We start from the raw sequence: 23,306 nt of genomic DNA, 5'->3' as shown, positions 1-23,306 counted from the left end.
GAGGTAGAATTAGGAGGAGAGACAGCAGGCTTAGACAACCAATGGGAGGCAGGTACAGAGGTTGATGAGAGAGAAAGGAATGGATTTCCAGATGGGGTGGGGGGTCTCTTGATGACTCCTCACCTCTAGGTAACATTTCAGATTGAAATATCAGCTTGGGACAAGTATAAAGAGGACAGAGTTACCCACAAAATGAAGTTCTATGGGATGTGAGTCTTGGAGAACTCCAACCAAGGGGACACCACCCCAACCTGTTGGGTGAGAGTTGTCGAGACCAGGGATTGGAAACTGAGTGTCTCAGCTGTCCCTAGCTGTGTGACATAGTGTATGTCACTCAGCCTCTTTGACCCTCAGTTTCCTCATTTGTAAATAAATGATGTACACCCTGCCTCTGGGATGGAAAGCCCTGGGCCCTGGAGTTTAGAGGGTCCCAAGTTTGCTCAAATGCTGTGCTAAAATGTGTGTGCCTAGAAGTGTGTGTGTGTGTGTGTGTGTGTGTGTGTGTGTGTGTGTGTGTGTGTGTGTGTATGTGTTTGAACTCAGGGCCTGGGCACTGAGCCTGAGCTTTTTCGCTCAGGGCTAGCACACTACCACTTGAGCCACAGCTCCACTTTTGGCTTTTATTTTTGTGGTGGTTAATTGGAGATAAGAGTCTCATGGACTCTCCTACCCCAGGCTGGCTTCAAACCATGATCCTCAGATCTCAGCCTCCTGAGTAGCTGGGAGTAGAGGCGTGTGCTACTGGCACTCCACTTAGAAATTAGTTTTTAGCACAGGGCTCCGTTTTGGTTTTGCACTGGGCCTAAGGAGCCTGAAGCTGGCTCTAGGGGCGTGATAGGGCAAATCCTCTTATGTGGGCATCTAACTCCTTGCCTGGGGTCATTGGCTCAAGTAATGGACCAGCACCTTGGAGTGGTCGCAGGCAGGGCTCCAACGCCCTGTTGCTCCCTTTCCTGGGTGAAGGAACACTGTATTAGCCCAGCCTGTGGAACAGAGCTTTTCTGGAAGGTTCTTGCTGGCCTGTCCCCAGCTGATCGCCTGGGAGCCAGATCAGGAGGAAGAAGTTACCATGGTGACCGCCCGGCCCAACTTTCAAGACAGCATCCACGTGGGCTTTGTTTCCGGCCTAAAGAAGTTCACCGAGTACTTCACCTCCGCTCTGTGCTTCACCACCCCGGGGGACGGGCCCCGCAGCAGCCCCCAGCTGGTGCGCACCCATGAAGATGGTAGGTGCCCCCGCCCTCCCCAGCCGCCCTCCCCAGCCCTCACCCCCTCCCACCCAGGCCCGAGCAGTTATCCTGCACAGTGTGGCCTTGTTCTGGCTCTAACTTGCCCTGGGTGGGGGTGGTGGGGGACCCTTTTGGGAAACAGTGCCAGGCCCCGTGGGACACCTAAGCTTCAGTGACATCCTGGACACTTCGCTGAAGGTCAGCTGGCAGGAGCCCGGAGAGAAGAACGGCATCCTCACGGGTAGGCCCTCCGAGGGGCTATTGAACAAGACGGTGGGGGGGGGGCTGGTGGGGGGGTCAGCCAGGCCTCCAGTGACCCCCACATCTTAGCAGCCACACAGAGGATCCACCGACACCTCCACCCTGCAGCGTATCCCAGCATCTCCGACCCCAGGTCTCAGGTCTTAAGGACCCTCAGGGCTGCCATGACCACCAGATCCCTCTCCTCTCATTGCCCACATGCCCCCTTTGGCTTCCCAGGAGGCACACGGACCGCCACTTCCTCCCTAGCTCCTTTACTCCCAGTGGGGATGGACCCAGCTGTCAGGCTCATATTGAGCAGGAAGTAGAGCAAGCATCAAAGGCCCAGCTCATGCCATTATCGTGGACCCCGCCCCCCCACAGGGTACCGGATCTCGTGGGAGGAGTACAACCGAACCAACACCCGCGTGACCCACTACCTGCCCAACGTGACCCTGGAGTACCGGGTCACCGGCCTCACCGCGCTCACTACCTACACCATCGAGGTGGCTGCCATGACCTCAAAGGGCCAGGGCCAGGTCTCTGCCTCCACCATCTCCTCTGGGGTTCCTCCGGGTAGGTACCCCTCCAGGCACACTCCTGCTCTCAGTTCTGGTCAAGGGCATTGTCTTGTGGGAAATGATGGCTTTCTCTCCCACCAGGTTCTCCTGTTCCCTTGACTCTGTGGGCCCCGTGGCCCTCCCCCTGATCAACCGTGATTCCTGTGGCCCCCGGTCTCCAGAAGGAGGCTGTCCTCTTGGCTTCGGCCTCTCATCACACAAGACTCTTGGCACAGCAGTCGAGATGTGGTCTCAATAGCTTACTGCCCAGCTGGCCTCAAAGCACAATCCTCCTAATCTCTACCTCTCAAGTAGCTGAGATTACAGGCATGAGCCACCGCACCCTAGATGAGGAGTTGGACTAGATAACCCTGTGGTTGTATCCAGATCTCTAAGGCTGTCTTGGCTGTCATGCCATCATCCCTGAATCTGTCCATTGAAATGGACTGGAATTCAGTCCATCCCCAGGAACGCTGTGTGTCAGTAATGCTGACATTTATGTAGCTACTCTCCTCATGCTAGAATTGAGAGCTTTATGTACACCAGCTCATTACATCCTTACAACAACCCTGAGGTCAGTGTTGTTGTTATTATCTCCATTTTATTGAGGCACAGGGGAGTAGTTAACTTACCCAAAGATACCCAGCCTCTGAAGAGTGGAGTTAGATTCACACTCCACAGTAAAACTCCGGAATGGTTGATCTTCCTGTTTACACCGAGCCTCTAAGAGCCTTGAGGTGCCTCCTTTTCTCTCTCCTCCAGCCAGGACAGGGCATGCAATGGGAGGGCTATAAGGGGGCTGTGTGGATGGAGAGGAAAATGGAACCTATCTGATTTCTCTCCAGCCCAGCTGCGGTTTGTGTGATCTTGTGCCATTTCTCTCACACCCAAATCTGCCCAGGGGAGTTCTGGCTTACATGGCCCTGAAAGATGCCCTCTGCCCCCAAATCTATCTTAGCCTCCTGGTATGAATCTGGCTCTCTGTAAGACACAGGTTCAAAGCCAACGTTGGCACACAAGGACTTGGCTGAGCCTGTTCTGGGATATCATGGAGCCTTCCCTTTTGTGCCCCCAAAGTCCGGTGCCATGTGGAGTCATTCTCACCTGATCTCCCTGCCCTATTCTCCTTGTCCAGAACTCCCAGGTGCCCCCACCAACCTGGGCATTTCTAACATCGGCCCCCGCTCCGTGACCTTGCAGTTCAGACCTGGCTATGACGGGAAAACTTCCATCTCCCGCTGGCTGGTGGAAGCCCAGGTAAAAACCTTCTGTGGGGGAGAGGGGAGTGCTGGATCCAGACCCTGCCCCCTACTGCTGCCTCAGCGCTGGGCAGACCAGTAACCCTGAATACAAAAGAAAAAGAGTGGGCTTTCAGTGAGTGTGAGCTTTCACATACTAGTACTGCACCCCGTGGAATGAGGCTACATCCCAGTAAATCCATTGCGAGTTGAAAATAACCTAAGTTAGAACCGCTTTTGGGGGGGTGGTGCACGCACACATGTGCACATGCACCTGTATGGGGGCTTGAATTCAGGGCCTCACAATCTGGCTTAGCCTTTTTGTTCAAAGCTGGCATTCCATGGCTTAAGCCACACCTCCACATCCTACTTTTAGGCTGATTGGTTGGAAAGTCTCATGGACTTTTCTTCCTGGGCTGGCGATCCTCAGATCTCAGCCTCCTGCATGGCTAAGAATAGCTACCATCAAGTGTTTCTATTGAAAACCTGTTGGTTTTACACTAGTGTAGAACTTCAAATGTATTTTAAGTCAAACCATGGTAAATTGGGGTCTGTCTATATACCCCAAATGCCCACAGCTCCTTCCCTGTCTCCAGGGCACCTTACCTGTCCATGCACATGAGAAGACCCCTACCAGTCCCCTCCAGGGTTCAGCAGTGGCTTATTGCTTGAAAACAGTCGGCTGCTGCCCTGAATCTTAATTAACCATGTAGCTCTCAATTCTGCACCCCAGAATTGTCAGGGAGCACTCATAAATTCAACACCTATGTTCCAGAATTTCAGATTTAGCCAGTTTGATGGACAGTGGAGTTTGTTGCACCCATAGGTTCCTGGCCCCACCCCCCAGGGATTTTGATTGGCTAAGTCTAACATAGATTCCTATACCCTCCCCCCAGAGATTCTGATTGGCTGGGTCTAACACAGGTTTCTACCCTGACCCCCCTCAGGGATTCTGATTGGCTGCATCTATCATAGAGCCTGGTCCCAAGCCCAGGGAGTCTAATTGGCTGGGTCTAGCATATGTCCTGGCTGGCTGAGTCTGGCACAGGGCCTGGGATTAGGTTTAGAAGTAGAATTCCTTGAGGTTTGGTTGTTTGGGTTTTTTTGTTTTTGTTTTTGTTTTATTTTGCCTTTTTGGGGGGCTCAAACTCATGGCCTGGGCACTGTCCCTGAGCCTCTTTGTACTGAAGACTAGAACTCTGCCACTTGAGCCATAGTCACTTCCAGTTTTTTGAGTGGTTAATTGGAGATGAGACTCTCCTGGGGACTTTTTTTTCTTTTCTTTTTTTTTTTTTTGGATCCAGTCATGGGGCCTGAACTCTGGGCCTGGGCGCTGTCCCTCAGCTCTTCAGCTCAAGGGTAGCGCTCTACCACTTGAGCCACAGCGCCACTTCCGGCTTTTTTTCTTTTTGCTTATGTGGTGCTGAGGAATTGAACCCAGGGTCTCGGGCACGCAAGGCAAGCACTCTACCACTGAGCCACCTTCCCAGCCCCTACTGGGGACTTTTTTGCCTGGGCTGGCTTTAAGCCATGATCCTGAGATCTCAGCTTCCTAAGTAGCTAGGATTACAGGCATGAGCCACTGGTGCCCAGCATTCCTTGGGGGTTTTGATGTAGGAAGGGCTCAGAGTCACACCTGCAATCACCTGTAAGGACATAGAAAGATGGTATCCTTTTGCTGAGCCCTGAGATTTAGACGAAGACCTTCCCTGGTCAGGGCTACTGCCTCCTAGGAGCTTGGGCTGAGAACATCCCACCTCAGCCCTGTAGACTGGACAGATGTAAGGGTCCCCCTTCTCCAGGTGGGCGTGATCGGGGAGGGAGAGGAGTGGTTACTGATCCACCAACTCAGCAATGAGCCAGATGCCCGCTCCATGGAAGTACCCGACCTCAACCCCTTCACCTACTACAGGTAAGACCAGACCCCCCCCCTCCACGCAGTGGGTGGTAGCTGCCCCCTGGGGCAGGGGTAGGGCTGGCCTTGGCAGCCCTCATACCACCCTGTTCATCCCCTCCTAGCTTCCGCATGCGCCAGGTGAACATCGTAGGCACCAGCCCACCCAGTCAGCCTTCCAGAAAGATCCAGACTCTCCAGGCACCCCCAGACATGGCCCCAGCCAATGTGACTTTGCGCACGGCCAGTGAGACCAGCCTGTGGCTTCGCTGGATGGTGAGGCTCCCTGGAGGAAGTGGGGTGGGACATCCCCATATCCTGGCTACCCCACACCTCGAAGATAGCACACACCCATCAGGCAGCTACGCTTCTTTCTCTTTACGCATACTTTTTTAAATTTTTCCTTGCTTTCTTCATTACTTCTCTGTTGAAATGCCTAGTAGCAGATTGTGGCCAAAGAATCAAATGTACCACCTGACAGTAAGGGCTAGAAATCACTATCTGCCAAGTGCCAAGCGGTTTCAATGTGTGAATGTCCCATCCTGTTTGCTTCTCCTAGGAAATTTATAAGACACATTGTCACAGCTAAGGAAACTGAGGCTCAGGGAGGTTAGGAACTCCTTCCCCCCATCCTCCATGAACACACAGCTCGGCACATGTTCAGTCACAGAGCTCTAAGGTAGAAGAGGCCAGGGAGGGGCCCGCAGGCTCTGGAACCAGTCTCACAGATCAGGATTATGTGTGTTTTCCTGAAAGCCCCCAGGAAGAGTTGGTACAGCCCCACCCCATCCTGGGCATTCCCTCGGGCACAGGGCGGCCTCCCTCCCAGCACCTACCTCCCCCTGCCTTCTGCAGCCTCTCCCAGAGATGGAATACAACGGGAACCCCGAGTCCGTGGGCTACAAGATCAAGTACAGCCGATCAGATGGCCACGGCAAGACGCTGAGCCACGTGGTCCAGGACCGTGTGGAGCGGGAATACACCATCGAGGACCTGGAGGAGTGGACGGAGTACCGCGTCCAGGTCCAGGCCTTCAACGCCATCGGGAGTGGGCCCTGGAGCCCGATGGTGGTGGGCAGGACCCGGGAGTCAGGTACCGCTCTGTCTGTCTGCCCCAGAGCCATCCAGGGGCACCGGAGGCTGCGTCCAGTCTCCAAAGACAGGCTGAGCAGCTTGCTCAGCCATGGCGGAACTTCCTGCCACGTTATGGTGTCTCCTAGTATCGGTCCCCCAATTCCTGCCCTTGTTCCCACCATCAGAGACTCTGGAGTAGCCAAGCTGTTCAACTATGCAAAACTGGCTCCTACTTGTCCTTGCTTTAACCCAATACCAGTGGTTCCTGAGGAGTCTGAGATGGAGTTTTTTTGGGGGGGCACTCTCAGAACATTCCAGAAACCTTCCTGGGGGCCTGGTCATTGTTCACCCATGGACTGTGAACCCAGAAACAGCTCTCATTTGTCCACGCCCAATGCCCTACGGATTTTTCCAGTCACTTTTAAAATGACAGACAGAGGGCTGGGTGTGGTAGCTCACCCCTATCATCCTTACCTCTTAGGAGGCAAAGACAGACGGCTCACAGTTCAAGGCTGACCTTGACAAAAAAAAAAAAAAAGAGTTAGCAAGATCCTATCTCAAAAGAAGCCAGGCCAGCTAGACACTGGTGTTTCGCACCTGTAATCCTGACGACTCAGGAGGCTTAGATCTGAGGACCACAATTCAAAGCCAGTCTAGGCAGGAAAGTCTGTAAGACTCAATTAACCACCAGAAAACCAGAAGTGGAGCTGTGACTCAAAGTGATAGCGTGCTAGCCTTGAGCAAAAGAGCTCAGGGATAGCACCCAGGCCCTGAGTTCAAGCCCCATAACCAACAAAAACAAACACCAGGCATTGGATTACATTTCTATAATTCCAGCTATTCTGAAAACAGAAGTAGGAGGGTTGAGGTCTAAGGCCAATATGGGCGAAAGTGCAACACCCTACCCGAAACGCAAACTTAAAGCAAAAAGGATTGGCAACGTGTCTGAAGTGGTAGAGTGCCTGCCTAGCAAGTGCCAGGCCCTGAATTCAACCCCTAGTACCATCAAAAAGAAAGAAAAAAAATGACAGATGGCCCTCGCTAGTCTCCAGCTCCACCCCCCCTTGCAGTGCTGGCAGGAAATGCTAACTCATCATCTAAAGTTAGGCTACGCAGAGAATAATGAGGGAGGCAAAGCATTCCAAAACCCAAAAACATTGTGTAGGAGAATTCGGGGCCCGTCTCTGCCATCTTCTTCCATAGAGCAGGCAACACGGACTTGATTCCTACCACATTCCTCTCCCTGCTCCACCTCGTTCCCCTACAGGGTGGACTTGGGCTCCTCAGATCCTTCTCTCTCCACCCCTGTCTCCCGCAGTCCCATCCTCTGGCCCTACCAATGTGTCTGCACTGGCTACCACGTCCAGCAGCATGCTGGTGCGTTGGAATGAAATCCCCGAGGCTGACCGCAATGGGCTCGTGCTGGGCTACAAGGTGGGTCTCAGCATCAGAGGTGGGGGGTGGGCCTCATCATCTGCTGGGTCTCTGCCTCCTAGAGAGGACATGGGGGAATCCGCCGGCTTCCTGCCCACCAACCACGTAGCGAATAACTCCATCCCAAAAAACTCTTTTATGCCAGGCACTGGTGGCTCACAGTTATAATCCTAGCTACTCAGGAGGCTGAGATCTGAGCATCGTGGTTCAAAACCAGCCCAGGCAGAAAAGTCTGTGAGACCCTTATCTCCATTTAACCACCAGAAAACTGGAAGTGCCACTGTGGCTCACAGTGGTAGAGTGCTAGCCTTGAGCAGAAATGTTCCAGCCCACAACCAAAAAGAAAAAAGAAAAAGTTCAAGGATAGGGAGATGATGTGGGGTACCAGTGGTTCATGCCGGTAATCCTAGCTATTCAGGAGGCTGAGATTGTGAGGATTGTGGTTGGAAGCCAGCGTGAACAGGAAAGTCTGTTATCTCCAATTGACCAGCAAAATACTGGACGTGGAGCTGTGAGCCAAGTGGTAGGATGCCAGCCTTGTGTGAAAAAGCTGAGTTCAAGTATTTTATGCCTAGTACTGGCACGATAAAAATAAAAAAGGAGAGAGAGGCCCCAAATTCAGGTCAGGGTCCTTGCTGGACCCTGCAGGAGTCCATGCTGGGTGGCCCCGTAGTCCTAATGGGTCCTGTTTTCATTCCCAGTATCTTCTAGAATTCATCTTAAAGACATGGCTAGCCACACGTCCAGCCCTGGCTTAGAACTGGGCTGCTGTCCTAGGCTCTGCCACCGTCAGCTCTGGGACTTTGAACAAGTGTTGTTCTCTTCCCCCACCTGCCTTCCACCTGAATGTGCCCTGAGGGCACTTCCGGTTCCCTAGCTAAGTCTACCTTTGTGTTCCACGCCTGCCCGCCATGATCACCAGCTTTGCATTACCCTATGTCCCCTTGGATACCAGTGAGCCCAAGTCTGCCTACTCCACACACCCCCCATTCCAGTCTTGAATGAGACTCAGGACAGGTGCTAGCTGGGGAAGGGTGGGGGAAGGGACCCAGGGCTGAGGCTCTCCCCTGTGCTGGGCCTGGCAGGTGGTGTATAAGGAGAAGGACTCAGATGCCAAGCCCAAGTACTGGCTGGTGGAAGGCAATTCGTCTCGCAGTGCCCAGCTCACGGGCTTGGGCAAGTATGTGCTCTACGAGGTCCGTGTGCTGGCCTTCACGCGCATTGGAGACGGCAGCCCCAGCCACCCTCCTGTCCTGGAGCGCACGCTGGATGATGGTAAGTCCAAATGCCGGCAAGGCCAGGGAAGACAGGAGGGGCCTGCCCCTCGACCTGCTCTGCCTCTTGTCCCGCCTGGCAGCTCCCTCTGGCATCATACCCTGCCTGATCCTCCTGTGTTCCCTCAGAAATCCCAACCCCTGGACAAGGAGATGTTATTAGAGATAATAGTCTGGTGCTGGCTTGTTTATTGTTTATTGAAAAAGAACAAAGTTGGTACCAGTGGATCAAGCCTATAATCCTAGCAACTCAAGAGGCTGAGATCTGATCATCGAGGTTCAAAGACAGCCTGGGCAAGAAAGCCTGTCAGACTATTATCTCTAATCTAGTCGATGTGATCTGGGCGCTGGTGGCTCACGCCTATAATCCCAGACAAGGCTGAGGATTGTGGTTCGAGGCAACCCGGGCAGGAAAGTCTATGAAATTCTCATCTCCAATTAACCACCAGAAAACTAGAAGTGGAGCTATGGCTCAATGGGGTAGTGCACTAGCTTTGCGTGAAATAGCTCAGGGACAGTGCCCAGGCCCTGAGTTCAAGCCCCATGACCCACAACAACAACCAGATCAATCACAAAACCATCTATGTGTTCCTCATTCCATCTCTTGGTGCCCCAGTAGGTTGAGTGAATGGCCCAGGGACTTTTCACCAGTTTCTACTTGGTGCTCACCAGAGACAGGTTCACGGTGGGTAAATTCTGGATTATTGGACATGAGCCTCCTGGTCCTGTTTGCACAAGACCAGCACACTGAGTTCCACCTTTACCATTACAGCAAGACTCCCAGACACAAGCTGACCTACAGGCCTAGTGTCCCTCCCTCACCCCACATGTCATTCCGCCTCCTGCCCAGCACAAACATTTATGAGTCCAGATAGAAATGCAGAAGGAAGGCCAAATACCATATGTCTATATATTCTAAAGCTATAAATCAAGCTAATGAAGTGTTAAATTAAATATGTTCGAGCCTCCTGCTGTATAATGACCTAGAAGGCCACGTTTGCATTTGCAAATCCCAGACTCCTTGGTGCTCTCTGCTGGAATGCGTATCTCAGGATGAGCTCCCACCCACACCAGAACTGACCATCCCCCCCCTCTTCTGCTTCCCATCCGCTCTTTCCATCACACCATTCAGCATCTGTCCACACCCCTGAGGGCTATCTCTGGTCCCGGGGCACACAGCTTACCCTTGGAGATATAGGGAGATCTGAGAAATAACGGGCTCATCCAGACTCTGGAAGTATGTCTGTGGCTGTCTGGGAATGGGGCTCCCAGGATCCTAGAAGTACAGAGTGAACTCTGGAAAAGAGGGGTCATGCAGGTTCTGGGTAGGTACTTCCATTACCTGGCACCATCTTACCCATGCGGTGGTTAGCACAGACCAGGTGAGGGATGCATCTCAGTGGGAGAACACTGATCCAGCGAGGGTAAAAGCCTGGGTGCCATCCCCAGCTCTGCAACGAATACAACGATTTCTAAAAACAATGTAGTTCGTGCCTCTCATTTTGGCTACTCCAAGGTTGAGACCTTTTTGAGTAGCCAAGGTGATAGGCACTGAGTTCAAGCCGCTCAATAAAGCACAGACCCACAGCTAAGTTCTAAGCCTGGAGCCTATGGTAGAGGGGTAGGGGGAAATAATTCTGAGAGTAGATAACTCACTGGTTGTCATTTTTTCCTGTCGCTGGCTCCTAACTCAGCGCCAGACGCAGCACACCACTCCACAAACACCCTCTGAGCTGAGTGGCCCCGCCCCCTCCACTCCACACAGCTGCTCGGCTTGAGGCTGAGCAGTGCCCCTAACCCCACCCCCATCATCCCCTGCCCTCTGTCCCCTCCAGTTCCAGGCCCCCCCATGGGCATCCTGTTCCCAGAGGTGAGGACCACATCTGTGCGGCTCATCTGGCAGCCCCCTACAGCCCCTAATGGCATCATCTTGGGTAAGTCTGAACCCTTTTCTGGGTCCCAGGAAGGAGGAAGTGGCACCGAACTTTGCAATTGAGATGGGGTATACCCCCGGGAGGTGTCTCCTTAAAGATGAGATCTGAGTCCTATTTCTCCTGCTGGAGGTTCCAGCCTGTAACATTATCTGCAGCAGGGCAAAGTCAAGGTTCAGATCTCTTAAGCACCGTTGGCTGACTCTGTGCCTCCCAAGTATCTCCAGCCAGTAGGCCATCTGGTAGACCCAACAGCTATTCCATAGTGGGACCAAAAGAGGGCGCATGACACAGGGAGAAGGCTGCGAATCAGAAGGGTGATTAGCTTTACGTTTGAATTCCCCCAAGATACACATCCAAGCTGAACTTGAACAAGCCTGCTTCCTGCCCCAGCATCAGCCCCTCATCTTTGAAACAGTGGCTTAGCCGGGCATGTTGGCACCCACTTGTAAGCCCAGCTTACTGAGCAGCTGAAGCAGGAAGATCACTTATACCCAGGTGTTTTGAAGACAATTGTGAGCAACATAAAAACACCATGTCTCAAAAGTTAAAAATAGCCAGATGCTGGTGGCTCAGACCTATAATTATAGCTACTCAGAAGGCTGAGATCTGAGGATCTCAGTTAAATAATATATAATATTATAGAGAATAATAATATCATAGAGAACACAGGCACATGTACACAGGAAGGGTAGCACCTGTTCTAGAGCTCTGAGTTCTGGTCTCCCATCCTGTCTGTCCTGAAGGAATATCACACACCCAAAGACAGAGAGACAGGGACGCTAGTAGCTTTAGACTAGAAAGCCCTAGGCAGGATTTCCAGCTTAGCCACTTGCTGGTGGGCTCTTCTGGTTCTGCCTGCCTCAGTCTCCTCACTGGCCTGACATGGGGGGTTGCAGATGCTGTGTGTTGAGTCCCCACACACACCCCTCACAGTCCACCTTCCCCAAGTGCATCTAAGGACAGAAGTGTGACCATCCATGGCTGCCCTTCCCCCTCCTTCCTCCCAGCTTACCAGATCACGCACCGACTCAACGCCACCACGGCCAACACCGCCGCTGTGGAGGTGCTGGCACCCAGTGCCCGCCAGTACACGGCCACCAGCCTCAAGCCAGAATCCGTCTACCTCTTCCGCATCACGGCCCAGACCCGCAAAGGCTGGGGGGAGGCTGCCGAGGCCCTGGTGGTGACCACGGAGAAGAGAGGTGACTTCCTGTGGGACCCAGGGAGGCCTAGAAGCAAGCGAGGGCCCCTCCCTGCCAACACGGTGCTCTGTGCCTCTCCCAGCGGGTTGCTGAGAGCACTTGGTTAGGAATCCATCACTCTGATCTGGTCTGGAATGAAAGGGGGCTCTACTTTCTCGAGCTGAGGTCAGTGAGAGGTGTAGTCGACTTCCAGAGTTGAGCTGGGGTTCTCAACCTCAGGACCCAACTTGGCTCTGGTTTATTCCATAGAAAGTTGGTGAATGAGCCAGCCACCGGTGGTTCACACCTGTAATCCAGCTACTCAGGAGGCTGGTTCAAAGCCAGCCCGGGCAGGAAAATCCATGAGACTCTTTATCTCCAATGAACCATCAGAAAACCAAAAGTAGAGCTGTGGCTCAAAGTGGTAGAGCGCTAGCCTTAAATGAAAGAGCATGGGGACAGCGTCTGGGCCCCTCAGTTCAAGCCCCACAACCGACCAAAAAAAAAAAAAAAAGAATGAACACCTCTTCCCTCTCCCTCCCAACCCAGGGCCTTGTCCTGGGCCTTGGTTGCCAGTTCTGGGCTTCACCCTGGAGTTCTGGCATATTCTGCCCTACTGCCCCTGAGCTGGCACCTAGGGTGCCCAGACCTGAGTCCCCAGTGGTGGGTATGAAAGGAATTGGTTGAGAAAAGTTCCCAAGAAGAACCAGAAAATACTGGTTCTTTGCCCCCTAGAGGATGCTGGGTAATGTCTTAGGGGAAGGAGCTCCTGGCACTGAGTTAATGGAGACCAGGAAAGCTGCCCAGAACTCCCCAACCCACCCCCTTAGAATCAACTGATCCAAGCTCCTGGAGTACAGGAGCCAAGGGGCCAGCCTGTTGGGCTGAGGGTAGATCGCTGACCAGAAGACACGGGTACAGGCTGTTGGCCGAGCCTAGACAAGGGCTGTATGCGTAGAAGTGGGATAGGGAAGGTTGGGTACCCTGGGCACCCTCTCCCCCACCCCTTTGAGAAAGTCCAGCCCTGTCTCCACCCGACTCACCTGCCACCCTCCCCACACCGCCTCCCAGACCGCCCCCAGCCCCCCAGCAAGCCCGTGGCACGTCAGGAGAACGTGAAGGCCCGCAGCGTGCTTCTGTCCTGGGAGCCGGGCAGTGACGGGCTGTCCCCCGTGCGGTACTACACCGTCCAGACCAGAGAGCTGCCCGGGGGCAAGTGGGCGCTCCACTCGGCCTCTGTGAACCACAACGCCTCCACCTTCATCGTGGACAGGTGAGCTTCTCCACCCCCTATGGCGGTCCCTGGGTGAGGGTCCAGAGGCCTCAGCACGACCCCCAAATCCTGCTCTGCTTCCCCACACAAGAGGCCTCTCACCCACTCCCCTCCTCCAGCTCCACCCCAGTCTCCCTTGCTCCCTCCCCCACCTCCCTGGGAGCGCCATTGGGGCCAGCTCCTAATTATTCCTGGAGTCTGGCTGTCCCCCTTTACTGAAGAGCTCCCCGTCCTTCATTAACGATTCTCCCCAGCCAGCCAGCATCTTCTTTAATCGGGGTATGCAGCTTCTCTGAAATCCTGCCTTCAATTTAATCCCTGCTGGTGGCATTTTATACATTATATATATATATATATATATATATATATATTCCAGTTGACGTGAGCGGGTAGTTTTGAGTGATCCTTTCCTCCTTCCCCTCCCCCTCCGCCACCCTGGTGAATCAAGAAGGAAGACATTTGCTAAGAGGGGAGGGAGACCCTTTGGGTTCTCCCCTGGGAGCTCCCCCTTCCTCCCTTCCCCCCCCCCAATTCCCTAGAGGCTGGAGAGGCAGCTCAGCTTGCTCCAGGGGAGGGTCATGGAGTTGTTGGAAGAGACAGGTGCTCTCGTGGCTGCTGGACCCCTGGGGACCTATGGCTTATTGTTACAACGAGAAGCAAGCACGGTTCCGGGGTTTGAACTCAGAGCCTTGCATGCTTACTTCACTTTTTTGCTGTGGTTTTGTTTTGCTTAAGGCAGGCACTCTACCACTTGAGCCTCAACTCCCCTTCCAGCTTTTTTGCTGGTTAATTGGAGATGAGACTCTTTCCTAACCAGCATGGCTTCAAACTGTGATCCTCAGATCTCAGCCTCCTGAGTAGCCAGCACAGCCCACCCCCACCACCACTTACTTGAGAACAGCGCCACCAACTGGGGAACCACATCACCTTCACCACATAGGCCTGTGATAAGGACATTACATATTGAGACTTAATGGGCCCCTTTGTCATTGACCCCCTGCTACTTCCCTCCACAGGCTTAAGCCCTTCACATCCTACAAGTTCCGCCTGAAGGCCACCAATGACATCGGGGACAGCGAGTTCAGCGAGGAATCCGAGTCGCTGACCACTCTGCAGGCCGGTCAGAGCTCTCTCGCACTCGGGTCTCCTGCTCGTGGTCCCCGGCTGCTTCCTGGGCACCTGGTGTCCTGGGACCTTGAACGTGAATGGACATTGCCCTCTAGGCCACCATTCCCGGGAGGTTTGGGCCCATGGGGCCCAGGGGCTCGAGTGCCCAGATCTAGCCTGGCATTCGAGTGCAGTTTTTCTCTGTGTCACTCCAAATGCCAGGGAATGAGAGGGGGCAGCCCCCCACAGAGCAGCCGAACAAGGCCTGCGGTTCTGAGGGACAGAGGGAGGGACTCGGGGACCCTCGGGTCTCTGCTCCACCCTGGCCCTCTGCTCTGCAGAAGTTGGGTTGGGGTGAGTTCAGTGGGACCTGCTGTCAGTGTGGTGGAAGAATCAGGGATGGTGGGGGAGGGGGAGGGCACTTCTGGGTGGGGAGGAAGCTCCAGCGTTCAAGCCCCTCCCTGGCCTGCCTCTCTCTGCAGCCCCTGATGAAGCACCCACCATCCTCTCCGTGACACCTCATACCACCACCTCCGTGCTAATCCGATGGCAGGTAAGCTGAAAAGCTTCTCACTGGGACCAGAGAACCCCCGGCAGGGCCGCCTAGACCCAGAGTCTCCACTGCAAAGCACAAGGGAGGGCATGGGAAATCCTGGGGTGTGTTTGACGGTAGAATATTCTAGAATCAGGTACACACACACACCTGTACCACATCCCCATACGATCACCAGGCAGCTGTCAGCACCCCTGCCGCCCACGAGCACAGACTCAGGCAGGGTCTCAGATGGCCCCACGTTTCCCAGCTCGTGTGATTGGCAGTGCCAGGTTTAGTGTCAGGTCTACTGAACCCTTGGGACCACTGAGTCCAGACCCAGCCGTGTGTACAGGATTTCCTCATAGAGACCTGTGCCCGTCACCAGGACTGGGAACCCATCGACTGGCAGAACTCGCTCCCTTCCCTTACACCTCCTCCCTCTCTTTGGCTAATGGATACTTCCGCTTCCTGTGCTGTTGGGACCTAGGGACAGGACACTGCCTGTGTGCCCTGTCCTTTAGGACCCTCCATGCCCTCTGAGGCCTGACCTTGAACTCAGCGGGCCACCCACGAGGGCCCCAGAGCAGCCACAGTCCCTGATTCTCAAGATGGGGGGGGGGGGAGGCGGGGAGGGGGTGGCGCGGGACCCAGCCCATGCCCAGTGCCCTGAGACCCAGGCTGTCTGGGGAGACACCCCCTAAATAACCAGAACTGACCTGCTGTAGCCACACACACACAGTCTGCTCCAGCAGACTAAGAGGACAGGGAGATGCCCACTATACCCAGGGAAGCAATTAAGGAGCTAATAAAAGCCAGAACAGCTTCAGCAGGGTTTTTTTTTAAGACGTCATAAAAGTACTTCCCACCTTTTCCTGAAGTCTGTTCTCCCCCTCAGCTGTGGACGAGATCAGAAAGCAAAAGAGAGGAGGAAGTCAGGGTCACACACACACACACACACACACACACACACACACACACACACATCCTCCTATGTGCTTTCTAGGTGGGAGAGGGCTGGGCTCATGGGATCCAGGAAATGTGTCCAGAATTAGGTTCCCAGGACTCAGTTCTGCTGTGTGACTACAGCAAATACCTGAGCCTCTCTGAGCCTGTTGCCTGCTCTGGTGAACAGGGATTGCAGGGTGATTCCTGCCCATCAGGAGCTTGATTGGAAGTGCTTTGTGAACTAAAAGTAACCCCTGCTATCCTGATTTGGACACAGTCTCACTCCGGGGCCATAGGAGGCCTGGTGCATTGGGGTGGGCAGTGGTCAGGGCCCCTCTCCACGTCCCACCTCCTTCCCTACAGCCGCCAGCTGAGGATAAGATCAACGGCATCCTCCTGGGCTTCCGAATCCGGTACCGGGAGCTGCAGTTTGAAGGGCTGAGGGGCTTCACTCTTCGAGGCATCAACAACCCTGGAGCCAAGTGGGCGGAGCTCACCCGTGAGTGACACTGGGGGGGACTGGAGAGGATGGGCCTGGGCACAGAGTGGGCGGGGCTTACCTATGAATGACACTCTGAGGGACTGAGGAGAGTGGGCCTAGGTACCAAGTGGGCGGAGCTCACCCGTGAGTGACAATGAGGTTGAGGCAGGCACGCTCATCTCCCTGCTCTGAAGCTCCCAGGTTCCTGGGATCCTAACCAGTGGCTCTGCCTTCCTCCCTCCCTTGCATGTGTCTTGCGCCCCCCACCCCCACCCCATCCCATCCCATTTGCTCACTTGCCAAGCTTGCACTCAGCACCTTCGGCCTGCACTGGGGTGCACAGTGCTCAGGAGCACAGGCCCCTCCCGTCTTGAGCTTGCACACCAGAGGAGCCAGGTGTTTGAGACACACACCGGAGCAGGTATCTAGGGCTGGTGGTGTGGCATCCCCAGGAATGTCAGAAACACATGCACACCCCTTGGCCTTGGCGCTAACCCTGACGAATGGCACCAGGTCAGCCAGGCGAAGGCACAAGGCTGGTTCCACGGGGAGGAAGCAGAGGCATCAGGGCAGAACTGGGCACTAGTGGTTTCAGGCCTGTCAGGTTTCTGGCTAGTCAGGACACTGAGATCTGAGGATTGAGATTCAAAGACAACCAGGAAGGACAAATCCAAGGTGACTCTCATCTCCAGTTAACCAACACAAAGCCAGATATGTGGCTCAAATGATAGAGCACCAATCTTGAATTTAAAAAGCTAAGGGAGCTGGGCACCAGTGGCTCACACCTGTAATTTCAGCTACTCAGGAGGCTGAGATCTGAGGATCACGGTTTGAAACCAGCCTGGGGAAGGAAAATCCATGAGACTCTTCTCTCCAATTAGCCACCAGAAGAAAAAAAAAAAAAAAAAAAAACGAAGTGGCGCTGTGGCTTAAAGTGATAGAGTGCTAGCCTTGAGCAAAGGTGCTCAGGGACAGGCCAAGTCCTTACATTCAAGTACTTTCTTCAAGCCATTAGAGTTGTCTTGCAGGGAGTGTTAGCAGATCACAAGTGATGAAATAGAGCAAAGGAATGCTAGAAGAAAATCACAGAAGCACCTGATCCAAGTTCTTTTCCCACCTCTTACTTAATTAATTCTTCTTGCAGGCCAATATGTCTGTGCGCTTGTGATCTTATCTTGCCTGTGTGTAATATAGTCACATTTCCCTGTAGTAAAATTACTTCTAGTTCATCGGAAGAAATTGATGATGCCACTATTTCCCAGTGCTTTGCCAAGAACTCCATACTGAAACAAGGGACCATCCCCAGAGCTGTGCCCTGGGTTGTGAGGCTCTGAGGGACTCCCCCACGCATGACCCTGAGCCCGGAGGGGCAGCAGGGTCCTGACAAGCCCCACCCCCATCCCCGCCTCCCCTCCCCACCATACCTCAGCACCAGGAACTGGAAACTTTCTCTCTGCCTGCTCCCCCTCCCCTTGCTGCATTGCTCCGTCCTGCCCTGGTGGGGTTCCTCGTGGGAGGGACGCGTGCACTAACCTCTATCTGCTGTTTCCTTCTGGCCCTGGCCTCCTCCACCCCTTAGCCTTGTACTCCATGCGGAACCTGACCCGGCCCAGCCTCACGCAGTACGAGCTGGACAGTAAGTCTCATTGCATGGCAGCCCAGCCTGGCCAGGCCTCCTAGGGATAGCGGGGGGGTCTTCTAGAACCCCTGGCCCCAGGCCGAGGCCTGGGCCCACCCATGGTGCGTGGCCACCAGGACTGCCCATAAAGATGGTGACTCAGACACTCGACGCAGGGGGCTGATGCCAGCGGCAGTCTCCCCGAGTCCACTCTGTGGGTGCGGGATGGAGAAGGACATCAAACAGCCTTGTGTGCGTGGGGAGGAAGGGAGGGCAGGTGGGTGGTGGGAGCTGCAGGACACTACAGGACAGGTAGGGGCGTGTCCACATCACTATGACCCGGATCGTTGTATCCAAGGCATGTGAGGCCCAGCTGTGTTTCTTTTTTCTTTTTTTGGCAGCTGTAGGGCTTGAACTCTGGGCCTGAGCGCTGTGAGCTCTTCAGCTCAAGGCAAGCGCTCTACCACTTGAGCCACAGCGTCACTTCCGGTTTTCTGGTGGTTCCTTGGAGATAAGAGTCTCGTGGACTTTCCTGCCCAGGCTGGCTTTGAACTATGAGCCTGCGGAGTAGCTAGGATGACAGGCATGAGCCATGGGCACCCGGGCTCCGGCTGTGTTTCTAGCTGAGACCCAGGGAGCATTTGTAGCTCTGCGTTCCTCACCCTGCCCCTGCCTGCCTCACTGAACCCTCACTCTGGTTCTAAAACACCAGTGGGCTTCCTCCTGCTGCTCAGAACCCCATGGGGACCCCTGAGCAACAGAAAGCCCACGTCTTTAAAATCTAACCCACATTCCTCTCCCCTCCTCAGCCGTGCCTGCCCAAGACAACCCTGGGAAGGGGGTTGGGGAAGGCGGGGGGGGGGATAGAGTGCCAAAATGGGGTCCCCCCACCACCCTGAGCAGGACGGCATCTCCCACCCCGGCTGATGCTGCCTCGACTTCTCTCTGCCAGGCATCCTCCCTCAATCACCCCAAACTTGGTGAAAACATGGGGTGTCTTACCTCAGAATTCACATCTGTTCAGTCCCTCCCCAGGGCTGAGCCGCACTGTGGCTGGGAACTGAAGGGTGCAGCTCATGGTAAAGCTTCTGCTTGGCATTTGAGAAGCCCAGGATTCCATCTCCAGCAGCAAGACACAAGTTGGGGGTGGGGGTGGCAGGGTGGTAGTACTAGGAGCACCAGGCTTCTCAGGAGGCTGAGATCTGAGGATCATAGATCCAAGCCAGACTGGGCAGAAAATGTCCATGAGACTCTTTTCTCCAATTTTAACCACCAAAAAGCCAGAAGTGAGCTATGACTCAAGTGGTAGAGCTACCAGCCTTGAGTAGAAAAAAAAAATCAAGTGAGAAGTCGAGGTCCCGAGTTAAAGCCCCAGTACTGGCGTGCACACACACACACACACACACACACACACACACACAATACTGGGACGGGGCCACGGGTCGGACACCTCTGGGGTTGCTTGAGTCAGCCATTGCAGGGAGGACCTGAGCCCCCGGCCTAGGATGCCCAGAACTGAGTATCCAATGAACAATACGAGCACCAGTGTCACCTCCATCCATCCCGGCTGGCTTCCCCAGGCGCCACCTCTCACCTCTCTCCTGCCCTTCAAGCAGGTTCTAGAATTGCCCGGGTGCCTTTCCCTTCCCCCACAGCCTCTACCCTCCAGCGATGGCTCCTTGCAGCCCAGCTGTGACCTCTGCTTCCTTCTCTCCCCACCCCCAGACCTGAACAAGCACAGACGATATGAAGTCCGCATGAGTGTGTACAACGCGGTGGGCGAGGGGCCGCTGAGCCCCCCGCAGGAGGTCTTTGTCGGGGAGGCAGGTAAGCTCGGCCTGCCTTGTCCAGCCAGGGGAGGCTCAGGATCCAAGGTCCCCTCCCTCCCCCGCCTTCCCTTCCCTTTCCCTGAATCCACTCACTCATCATCCTTTATGTCCCCCAGTGCCCACAGCAGCACCCCAAAATGTGGCCGTCCACAGTGCCACGGCCACACAGCTGGACGTGACGTGGGAGCCACCCCCGCTGGACAGTCAGAATGGAGACATCCAGGGCTACAAGGTACGAGGGTCTGGCAGAGCATGTGGGTCTGAAGGAGGGCAGGGGGAGCTGGATGGTGGTAAGAGGGGCCCAGACCCTTCCTCCCCAGCCAGGTGAAGATGACACCTCAGGTTCTGTGTGTACCTGCCACTGTGGGCACCAGGTGACAGAGTTATGTTGCGGCTGGAGCAAAATGACTGTCACCATCTCTAGCATCATCTGGGCAGCCTGAGCTCAGGCACGGGACTCTGGCCACGCCCCCTCTTATGTCATCTGCGAGCCAATGCCCCACCCCTCACCTGTGCTCTAAGGAGTTACAGATTGCAATGCCGGTGCTAATGAGATGGGCCTGGTTTTCTGAAATCTCTGCTGAGAAGTGGTTTCTGGATATTTGGATATGTGGCGATGGGGTGTGGTCTGTGCCAGACATTCACAGGGTGCTCGGGAATTCCTGCACCTTCTGAAAAGCCCCAGGAGCTGGATGCCCACTTTACATTCACTTTAGATCTCCCAGTGAGACCACAGAATGGCGGGCAGCAGGGCACTAGAATGAAGTTCTCTGGCTGGGTGCTGGTGGCTCACATCCATAATCCTAGGTACTCAGGAGGCTGAGATCAGAGGATCACAATTCAAAGCCAGCCCAGACAAGAAGGTCTATGAGATTCTTACCTCTACTTAGCCATCAAAAAGCCAGACTTGGAACTGTGGCTCCACTGATAGAGTACTAGCCTTGAGAAGAAAAGCTCAGGGACAGCATCCAGGCCCTGAGTTCAAGCCCCAGGACTGACACCAAAAAAAATGGTTCTCTGGCTTCCCTCTATGGGTAGAATAGAAGCTAAGCACACTGCCCCCCAAATGGTTTACAGAAGGAGGAAGAAAGGATTTATCTTCCTGGCTGGACCTTCCTCCCAACCCGGTGATCAGGAGATTCTGATTCCTAGCAACTGGCTTCTATTCCAGAAAAGAACCCTAGGGCATTGGCCCTGGGTGGTTTAGGGTAAGAGTTACAGGGTCCCACAGGTTTGCCTGGCCTTACTCCGTGGGAGGAAATTGAGTCTCAGCCAATGGGAAGTGCTTGCTCTATTAAAACAGTTAGCCCTTCCAAACACAAGTAGGCACAGTTGAGCACCTGTAATCCCAGCTACTCGGGTGGTAGAGAGGGAGGATCCCAGTCTGAAGCTCGCCCCGCCAAACGTGTGACACCCTAGCTGAGAAATCATGAAAGCACAAAGGGTAGAATGCCTGCCTAGCAAGTGTGAGCCGCGCCCCCCACCTCCTCCCCCCACAAAGGCAGCCTCCAGGTAAAGCAGAATCCAGTACAGAAGCCTCTTCCTTCCAAGGTAAAGCAGGAGGGAGAAGGCAGGCATCTTGCCAAAGAAGCAAAGAAGATGGATGGCACCCTTGAGGTTCTGCCCAGGAGCACCAGCTGGGAAAACTAAATATTGCACACTAGCATATGTCTCCCAAGGGAAGAAGACTGGCACCGGGGAGCCAGCAACAGTTTGGCAGCCCCCGGACTGTCGAGGTTTGGAAGTGGCGAGTTCACATCCAGATCCAGGAAGTGTGTGGGTGCACAGGCACCGCGTAGAGCCCAGCAGATGCCAGGGGGTTCCGGAAACAATCCACTCTACCTGGCTGTGAGGGGGGCAGGGCAGGCCTCACAGACCCGTGCACACCCGTGTGATTCCCACCGGCGCTCATCCACCCGGGAGCGTGGCTAGCCCAGGCTTGCCTCTGGGTGAGGCTGAGCTGCCGTGTGCCCAGACAGGCACACACACACACGCACACGCGCGCGCGCACACACACACACACACACACACACACACACACACACACGCCGGCCCTGCGAGCTCCCAGCTCAGGCAGTCAATGGTGCGTGTTTGTTTGTTGATTGAGCAGTTACTTTGTGCCTGTGTGCTGGGAAGGAAGCTGTGAGAGAAGAGACTGTTCGGGCTTGAGGTTTAGGGGCAGGAGATCTAGACCCAAGGGTTGCCCCAAAGGGCTTCATAGAAGGTGATGTGTGTGCAAACATCTAAAGGAATACAAAGCAGGTGTCACAAGTCTCCATATGCAAAGGTCCTGGGGTAGTCTGGAATGCCTGTATGTCCCAGGAGTGGAGGGGGAGGGGGAGCGCAATGGGAAAAGTAGTATGTGGGCGGGGCATTTGGAGGGCTTTGAATCCAAAGGAGATGTCACCCAGGAAGGGATTGGGCAAGGCGAACCCAGGGGGCTTGAACTTCCAGCCGTCACTCGGGAGCTTAGGCTGCAATAACAAACTTCTTAAGACACCTTGGCAGCACAGCCAGGGGCGTGGTAGAGGGAGAGCTGGTAGAATGGGCCCTGCAGTGAGTGGTGAGGGAGAGGAGGGAGGCAGGGAGAGTGGGAGGAGGCCAGCTTCACGGCCAGGGAGCTGCCCAGGCCTAGGGCAGGAAGTGGGGCAGGTAAGACCTAGACTTGGCTCTCTTGATGATCTCTGCTGGTCTTCGGAGGGGGACAATCTGAGGTCAGGAGCAAAGCCAACCAGTGAGCCATGAGCCGAGGGGGCCTAGGGGCGGGCTTCAGGGAGATGGGAGAATTATATCACCAGCTTCTATTGCGAGACAGAGCAACTGTGATCTGGGGAGCAATTATCAAATGGGGTGCAAAAAGAAAATTATACCCAGTCTGTTTCTGCCATCTCCAATGGCCTTGACATGCTAGAAGCCGGGCGAAGATGCAACGTAACAAAATGAATAAGCTCCAACCCTTGGGGCCCATCCAGTCCACCACCTTTTTCATTTCCTTTTTTTGTTTGTTTGTTGGTTTGCTTTTAGTTTTGTTTGTTTGTTATTGTTGGGGTTTTTGGAGACAGGATTCCACCTTGTAGCCCTTGCTAGCCTGGAACTCATGATGGCCCTGCTTTCTGCCTCCTGGATGCTAGGGTTACAATTTTGTACAAAAGTGCTATTGTAACAGTTGAGTCATGGGCGCATGCTGAGAGGTCTGCACAGCCAGTCCTTTCCAGAACGTGCATAGCAGAGTTCATGGAGCAACAGGAGCTCAGGGGCTTGGGAACTGGATCCAAGAGAGAGCCGGGCAAGGTAGAGAGTGCTGATGTGGCTTTGGAGGAGCTCTCCTTTCATGAGAAGTAGAGCAGCCCAGCGCATTGCTGGCTCACACCTGGAATCCGAGCTACTCACAACGTTAAGATCTGAGGATCACGGTTCAAAGCCAGACCCGGCAGGACAGTCTATGATACGCTCATCTCTA

General features: G+C 54.4%; 1 protein-coding gene across 4 annotated transcripts in view; it reads left to right on the top strand.

Annotated features, from left to right (window-relative positions):
- The window catches only part of Sdk2 (sidekick cell adhesion molecule 2), a 233,771-nt gene that overhangs the window by 178,030 nt on the left and 32,435 nt on the right, over positions 1–23,306 (top strand). For 3 of the 4 annotated variants that reach the window (XM_069993202.1, XM_069993199.1, XM_069993200.1), the window contains 18 exons: positions 1,031–1,226; positions 1,372–1,470; positions 1,854–2,045; positions 3,165–3,286; positions 5,070–5,179; positions 5,287–5,437; positions 6,017–6,254; positions 7,554–7,669; positions 8,755–8,944; positions 10,779–10,877; positions 11,885–12,079; positions 13,130–13,331; positions 14,348–14,451; positions 14,921–14,991; positions 16,282–16,417; positions 17,979–18,035; positions 19,743–19,844; positions 19,963–20,078. In XM_069993202.1, coding sequence (XP_069849303.1) covers positions 1,031–1,226; positions 1,372–1,470; positions 1,854–2,045; positions 3,165–3,286; positions 5,070–5,179; positions 5,287–5,437; positions 6,017–6,254; positions 7,554–7,669; positions 8,755–8,944; positions 10,779–10,877; positions 11,885–12,079; positions 13,130–13,331; positions 14,348–14,451; positions 14,921–14,991; positions 16,282–16,417; positions 17,979–18,035; positions 19,743–19,844; positions 19,963–20,078 — 2,496 coding nt within the window. The remainder of the gene's footprint in view (positions 1–1,030; positions 1,227–1,371; positions 1,471–1,853; positions 2,046–3,164; positions 3,287–5,069; positions 5,180–5,286; positions 5,438–6,016; positions 6,255–7,553; positions 7,670–8,754; positions 8,945–10,778; positions 10,878–11,884; positions 12,080–13,129; positions 13,332–14,347; positions 14,452–14,920; positions 14,992–16,281; positions 16,418–17,978; positions 18,036–19,742; positions 19,845–19,962; positions 20,079–23,306) is intronic. The other variant, XM_069993201.1, reaches the window with a different exon arrangement.

The sequence above is a fragment of the Dipodomys merriami genome, unplaced genomic scaffold (genome assembly GCF_024711535.1).
Source record: "Dipodomys merriami isolate MVZ:Mamm:240054 unplaced genomic scaffold, mDipMer1.0.p SCAF_42, whole genome shotgun sequence".
Lineage (NCBI taxonomy): Eukaryota > Metazoa > Chordata > Mammalia > Rodentia > Heteromyidae > Dipodomys > Dipodomys merriami.
Note: the sequence above shows the minus strand (reverse complement) of the source record. Positions and strands in the feature narration are given on the sequence as shown.